Source organism: Propithecus coquereli, unplaced genomic scaffold (assembly GCF_000956105.1).
Source record: "Propithecus coquereli isolate 6110/MARCELLA unplaced genomic scaffold, Pcoq_1.0 Scaffold91, whole genome shotgun sequence".
In the NCBI taxonomy this organism is placed as follows: domain Eukaryota; kingdom Metazoa; phylum Chordata; class Mammalia; order Primates; family Indriidae; genus Propithecus; species Propithecus coquereli.
In genome coordinates this window covers 5,024,126-5,031,135 of record NW_012155396.1, presented here as the reverse complement: position 1 = coordinate 5,031,135, position 7,010 = coordinate 5,024,126, and the positions used below count along the sequence as shown (strand labels likewise).

Below are 7,010 nucleotides of genomic sequence, written 5' to 3'. Positions count from 1 at the left end.
ATCAATAGTTTTGCTGACCCTGCACTAGTTAAACAATGTATAATTAAGTCTATTTTAGAATGTTTGATACTGTTTTTTTTCAACTACTAAAATTACACATTGTAGAGATTTAGGAGAGTCAAAAGAGTACAAGTAGAAATAATAGGAGAATCTTTCAAAGGTGACTACCATTAACACCTGTTTGTTTCCTTCTAGCCTTTTTCCATTGTTGTGATCCTAGTTCTGGTTCAGGGATGGGGGTGCTGGTGATGGAATTTGAAAAGTACAATGGAGAAAATATTCCCCCCACTAAGAATTTAGCACTGTTAACATTTATACATATTTGCTTCCAGGTTATCTATGTGCACGCTTAAAAAAACAGCAAATAATATGCAAGCACTTCGTCTCTTTTTAAAAGGAATATATTGTTAGAATATATTTCTTATTCCATTCCCTATTCCCACCATGGCCCTGTACCCTAACCGAAATAATTACTTTTGCAAGTTTGGTATGTGTTGGTCTAGTATAGTTTTCCTATACTTGTTACCACGGCAAATAGGTAGTATTGCTTTGTTTTAGTTTATTTAAATGGCATCATACTGTAAATATATCATTCTGCAACTCTTGTTTTACTCAGATCTATCCAAGTTGCTACATACTGATCTAGTTCAATACTTTTGGCTGTGTAGGACTCTCAATATATGGATGTACTGCAATGTATCCAATCCCATTGAGAGGGCTGAATCTGGTTCTTGGCTTTTGTTTACAATGCTGCTGCAAATATCCTCATGGGTCATCGGGTTGTCTTGGACATGTATGTTAATATTTTTCTAGGGTTAGGTAGAATTCTTTACTCTGCTTTTTTTTTTCTCTTAAGACATGAATATTCCCATCAGTTTATTACAGTCTCTTCATACACCGATACCTCTTAAATCTAAACTTTGAAACATCTTTAGTTGCCTTAATGGAAAGTTAATACTGGACAAAAAGTTTTTGCATCGGAGTAATTTAAACATCCCATGGCCTCCCTTGATAGTAGTAGGTAAAACATTAAGTTATTTCAACACAAAACATTTAAAAACAAAAATTAGAAGCGTAATTAGTATTTGGAGCAGCTGAAGCAATCAAAGACTGGAATACTCGGATTTTGCATTCTTAGCCCTGTTTTCTAATTCTTGGGAAGTTGCTTAGGTTTTCGGAGACAGCCTCTCAAGCTCCTCACTTGAGGCGGCTCGTCCCTTGCCACTGCTCGGCATCTTTCCCGACTCTTCCTCTTCCTGTACGTACCCTGCTCTATTGTCGGCACTTTGTTCACATGGCAGTTATTTCTTCATGTCTCTGTTTTTATACCCGGAACAAGCACAATGCCTGACATGCAAGTGCTGACCAAATATGTTCTGAATGAATGAGAGAGAACATGTGGAGGCTGGGGTGAGGAGGTGGGGTTGGTGAGAATCCCCTTAGTGGGAGCTTCACTATATTGAAAGTGCAGAACAGAATAAGGGAGTCCTAAAGGGAATTGAGGTGATAAAGATGACAGAAAGACAGATTTGACAGTGGATCTCTGCTTCAGAATCATGTCATATTGTCACATACACAGACTGATTAAATCACTGATTTTAAGTTAGGGGAGAATTTTTCCTTGGAATTTAAATAGCAATGTGTTAAAGTGTGTACTTGTTTTTCTAGGAATAAATTTGAAAAACTTAAATCTCCAACAGATATAGCTATCTTAGAGATTTTTTTCTTTTTAATTCCTTGCCTCATTACTTGGTTGCCCCAATTTTAATCAAAACTGGATTTCCCTGAATGAGTAGACTAAAGTTAAAGGAAATATTTTGGTCACTGTTCTTATGAAATCCTTTGTTGTTTGGAAGCAGTATTCCTTTAGCATTTCAACAGCTTCATTTCATGTTCCAAACACGGCGTAGCTGAATGATAGCAGTAAATGGGCTTCAGAAGTTCAAATGCAGAACCTCCAGATTTAGAGCTTGAACTATAAACCTTTTAGAAGGGGGAGTCAGAGCGAAATTTCAACTTTTATCATGACACTAGTTTTAAACCAGTTAGTATCATAATTTCTTTTGGCCAAGTACCTTCATAGCTCAGAAAACAATTGCTGTAATGATTATTTTGTATAAGAAGCTGCATTGCTTCTGACGTTTGCTTGCTTGTTAATAGATTTCTGATATATTTCAAGTAATTGGAGCTGCCAAGAGAATATGGTCTTATGAGTAACCAAAGATCTAAGGTTGAAAATAATGACTTACGCATATTACCATCTTTTTCCACTACTGAAATATTTATTTCCAATACTGAAGTACTTTAAAACTAATTGTTCTCTGGATACTTTTTGCTGCTAATTAACATCTCTTTTTACAGGATTCATGAATAAAATTTTCCATCCCAACATTGATGAAGCGTAAGTAACTATTTTAAAATGTTTAAATTTTAGGAGCAACGGCTCTTGATTAGGGTCCCCCCCCACCCCCTTCTCTCCATTATTAACAAAGGAAAAAACCCCTCAGTTATCTTTTTGGATTTTATCAGGAGTTAGGACTATATGAATGGTCATGTAAACTATAGACTCCTAGGGATATGATATTCTAAACCACTTTAGTTCAAATTCTACTTTTGTACTACTTAGTTTTTTCCATTATCATGACTGGGCCCTTCATTTTTCTTGATATCCAGCTAATAGTTGTAATGTTCCACATCTCAGTTCTCTTTATATAAACACAATTTAGAGATCTGTTGTCAGTATACAGATTTACTATTTTCAGCCCTTAAAGTATTTCTCAGTTCTTGAGAATAAGGCAAATATGAATGACTGTAGTTTCATTTCAGTTAATGAATTTTAATTACCACTTTCTTCCCTTCTAATATTTTATTAGTGATACTTTAAAATATTCCAATGAACTTGTTTTGTACTTCCAGTGCTATTTAGAATTCAAGATTATTTGGGATGCAGTTTTTATTATGTGTCATGGCACTAAATTTTACTATCTCTCACACACGTGCATATGAGGATTCTCTGAACCCTGTTTGAGTGGGTCGTATGTGTTCATACGTTGTGCCCCCTTGTCCTTTAATATTTCATTGTATCAGTCGTCCTAACAACAAGGATGTTCTCTTATGTAACCACAGTATAGTCATCACATTCAGGAATTTAATATTAATGCAATGCTTTTTATCTAATCTACTGCCATATTCTAGTAATGTACTTTTTAGCACTTTTTTTCTTTTCAGAATCACATATTACATTTAGTTGTCATGTCTCTTTAAACTATATTAACCAGGAACAGTTCCTTAGCCTGCCTTTATCTTTTATAAAATTCACATTTTTGAAGAATATAGACCAGTTATTTTATAGATTGTTACTTAACTTAGGTTTGTCTGATGTTTCCTTATTAGATTCAGGGCATGCACGCACTTCAGGCCAGAAAACCACAAAGTGAGATTGTCTCCTCTTCAGGGTATCATATTCGGAGGCACACAAGGTCTGTCTGCCCCTTGTGTTCTCAGTGTTAATTCTGATCACCTGGTTCAGGTGTTGTCTGGTTTCTCCATTGTATAGTTACAGTTTTTCCTTTTAGTTTGTAAGCAGACGCTTAAGACCTTGCAAATATTCTCCTCTTCATACTTTTTCCTAATTGGGATTCTTTTCTTTTTTTTTAAGGATCTGTTAAAAGTATTTCTTTTGATAAATAAAATTAGTTGCCAGATACATGCAACTAACTTTCTAATTTTTAAAAAAATGCCATTCTTTCCATCTGTTTCAGGTCAGGAACTGTGTGTCTAGATGTAATTAATCAAACTTGGACAGCTCTCTATGGTGAGTTTGGCCATGGAATATTCTTTGGAGATATTGAGACACTGCCTAAAAAAATGTTGTTTAGCTTTGCTTTTCTGGTTTAATATGTTTTGTTGGGAATGGGAAGGGATTTTGAGGGACTGGATGGGAAAGTTTGATCAGTGAAAAAAGTATTTTCTCAAGTACAAACTTCATTTTAGCAGTGGAAGTTTAAAACAGCTTTGTGAGATTCTGAACTTGAGGTACAGTGATACACATATGCAGACACAAACACACATGCAAACATTTTATATGTGTCTGTATTCAGAAGCACACTGTGTATACATATTTGTATGTAAAACCTTTTCATTTTGGAAAAACTCTTAAGAAGGTTCCTCTGAAACAAGAGATGAATGGTGTGGTAAGAGGTTCAGGGGATCATCTGTTTCAAAGGCCAAAACCTCCTTATGAAGTAAAGAGTAATTTAGCCTACATTCAGTGCTGAAATCGACAACTCAGCTCTTACAGTGAGTCAACAAATGAATTGCCCAACTCTGAAAAATACTATGCCAAATATCACAGAGAGATATAAGGAGTATCAGGCCTTCCCTACTTGGGTTTGTAACCTGATTGGGGAGCTGAAAATATTTTAAAATACAGTCATCCGTTGGCATCTGTGGGGGATTGGTTCCATGACCACCCACAGATACCAAAGTCCGCACATACCAATGTCCCTGCGGAACCTGCAGATAAGGAAAGTTGGCCCTCTGAATACTTGAGCAGAACCAGCTGATGTGGAGGGCCAGCTGTGTATACTGGGAAAAACCCACATGTAAGTGGGCTCGTGTCACTTAAACCTGATTGTTCAAGAGTCAACTATATATTTAAAGTTAATTAGGGACACAGCAAAACTGCTTATTCCCCCACGTTTATATCCTCAGGCTTCATAGACTCCCTGTTCCAGTGCCCGTGAGGCTTCCTCTGATTCTCCAGCTGGAAGTAATCTCTGGATACCCTTACATTTTTTATCTTTTTTGTGGCCCACTTTTACTTTCGACCTTGTATTTGTTGTTTATGCCTGTATTTTTTGTGCTACTAGATTATTTCCTTCCTGAAGGGCTGTCAGGTGCATGTCTGATTTGTCTGTAAGTCCTGGGACTCGTAGCACAGTGCTTCTCACCAATATGGCTTCAAAGAATGAGTGGTGCAAGTAACAGTTGCTGAGAGGCACAAGAAAGGGAGGGACAGATCACTTGGCCTGGACGTAACCTTGTTGAAGAGTTCTGAGACCTTTTAATGGTCTAAGGTAGGTAAGCCATCTTAGTCCAGCCACGGTTTGCAAATCACCTTTGCCTGACATCCTTGTATTAGGTTGGTAAATGAGAATCACAGAGCAAGGCTGGTCACCAGCAGCACACAGTTAATCCCCCCACCACCCGCACTTCTGCCGTTGAGGAATTATTTCTTCTACCTCGAATTATCTCCCCTGATCTTTGTATGGCTGGCACCTACTTGTCTCACCTCAAGTATCACTTCTCAGAGAAGCCTCCTTTCATAGCCACTCCATCACACCCCTCCATAGCACAGCACCCTGTTTTAAATAAGCTTTAAAACTGGTATTTATTATTTATCTGTTGTCTTGGATTGTAAGTCCATGAAAGCAGGGACTTTGTCTTATTCGCTGAACACACACCCCAAAACAGTGCTTCATGTATAATAAGGGTTCAACTACTGGTTGTCTTAATGAGAGAATTAATCATGTCCAGTGCTGTTTAACATGAGAGTTTTGGGGAGATGATGGCTTATAAAGAGATGTGAGGGAACAAAAAAGAACATACACTCTGAAGTTGATTAAATGGATTCCTTTTCAGATGGTTTTTTTGGTAAAAATGTCTGATGGCAGGCTGCCTGGAATATCTGATGTAATGATGTGTTTCCTTAAACTACATTCACATTTTAGAAATGTACATATCAAAATACTGCAAGCTGGTTCCAATTACAACGAAGTAAATTGGACTTCGGTTTCCCGTTGATCAGAAAAGCTTTGTGGAAGAGGTTTGCTATTCTCAAGTACCTCGTGCTTGAGAACAGATTTTTAAAAAAATAGTTTTATTATAATTCACAAACATAACAACTTTTACCCATGTAAAGTGTGTGTAGTTTTTAACATATTCAGTTATGTGCAACCATCACCACTGTCAATTTTAGAACATTTTTATCTTTAAAAAGAAACTGGTACCCTTTAGCAATTCCCACCCCACCCCACCAGCTCTGGGCAACCACTAATCTACTTTTTGTTTCTATAGATTTGTCTGTTCTGGGCATTTCTTAGAAATGTAATTATATAATATGTAGTCTTTTGTCGCTGGCTTTTTTTACTTTGCATAATGTTTTCAAGGTTCATCCATGTTGAAGCATGGATCAGAATTTCCTTTTTATGGCCAAATAATATTCCATTGTATGGATATACCACATTTGTTTATTTTTTTAGATGATAAGCATTTGGATTGTTTCCACCTTTTGGCTGGATAATCCCGCTATAAATATTTGTGCATAAGTTTTTATGTAGCCGTGTTTTCATTTCTCTTGGGTGTATACCTAGGAATGGAATTACTGGATTCTGTGGTAACTCCGTGTTTAGCCATTTGAAGAACTGAGGGGATTTTCCAAAGTGGCTATACCATTTTACATTCCCATCAGCAGGGGTGTGAGGGTCAGAACTGATTTTAAAGCAGAAGGCCAACATGATTGAAGTTTATCATATTTATATAATGTTAAGAGTACATTCTTTGTATTAGCTTGCAAAGTGTTTAATAAGCAACAAGAGTTAAACCACATTGGTCAAAGTGAACTGAAAGCAGACTTCATATTACATGTACATGAGTTGTTATAAGTGTTTTATAATACAAGAGTGTGGATACACTAACATTACAGGTAAGTGCAGAAAGCCAAGAACTGTTTTCAGAACATAGTCAAAAGTATACCGAACATGGGAGAATTGTTTTGACATTTTGCTCAAAACACAAACTATTTCTCAAGAAAATTCAATATTTCTTTCATGGAAAATTTTAAAAGGAGGTAAATACTACATACATATATATAAAAGTACTAGTAGAGGCGGGGCGTGGTAGCTCACGCCTGTAATCCTAGCACTCTGGGAGGCTGAGACAGGCGGATTGTTTGAACTCAGGAGTTCAAGACCAGCTTGAGCAAGAGTGAGACCCCGTCTCTACTAAAA

At 36.7% G+C, this 7,010-nt stretch overlaps 1 protein-coding gene across 2 annotated transcripts in view; it reads left to right on the top strand.

The window, feature by feature from the left end:
- Positions 1 to 7,010, top strand: part of UBE2H (ubiquitin-conjugating enzyme E2H) — a 99,639-nt gene that overhangs the window by 72,262 nt on the left and 20,367 nt on the right. For both annotated transcript variants that reach the window (XM_012664790.1, XM_012664791.1), the window contains 2 exons: positions 2,362 to 2,401; positions 3,762 to 3,814. In XM_012664790.1, the coding sequence (XP_012520244.1) occupies positions 2,362 to 2,401; positions 3,762 to 3,814 (93 nt within the window). The remainder of the gene's footprint in view (positions 1 to 2,361; positions 2,402 to 3,761; positions 3,815 to 7,010) is intronic.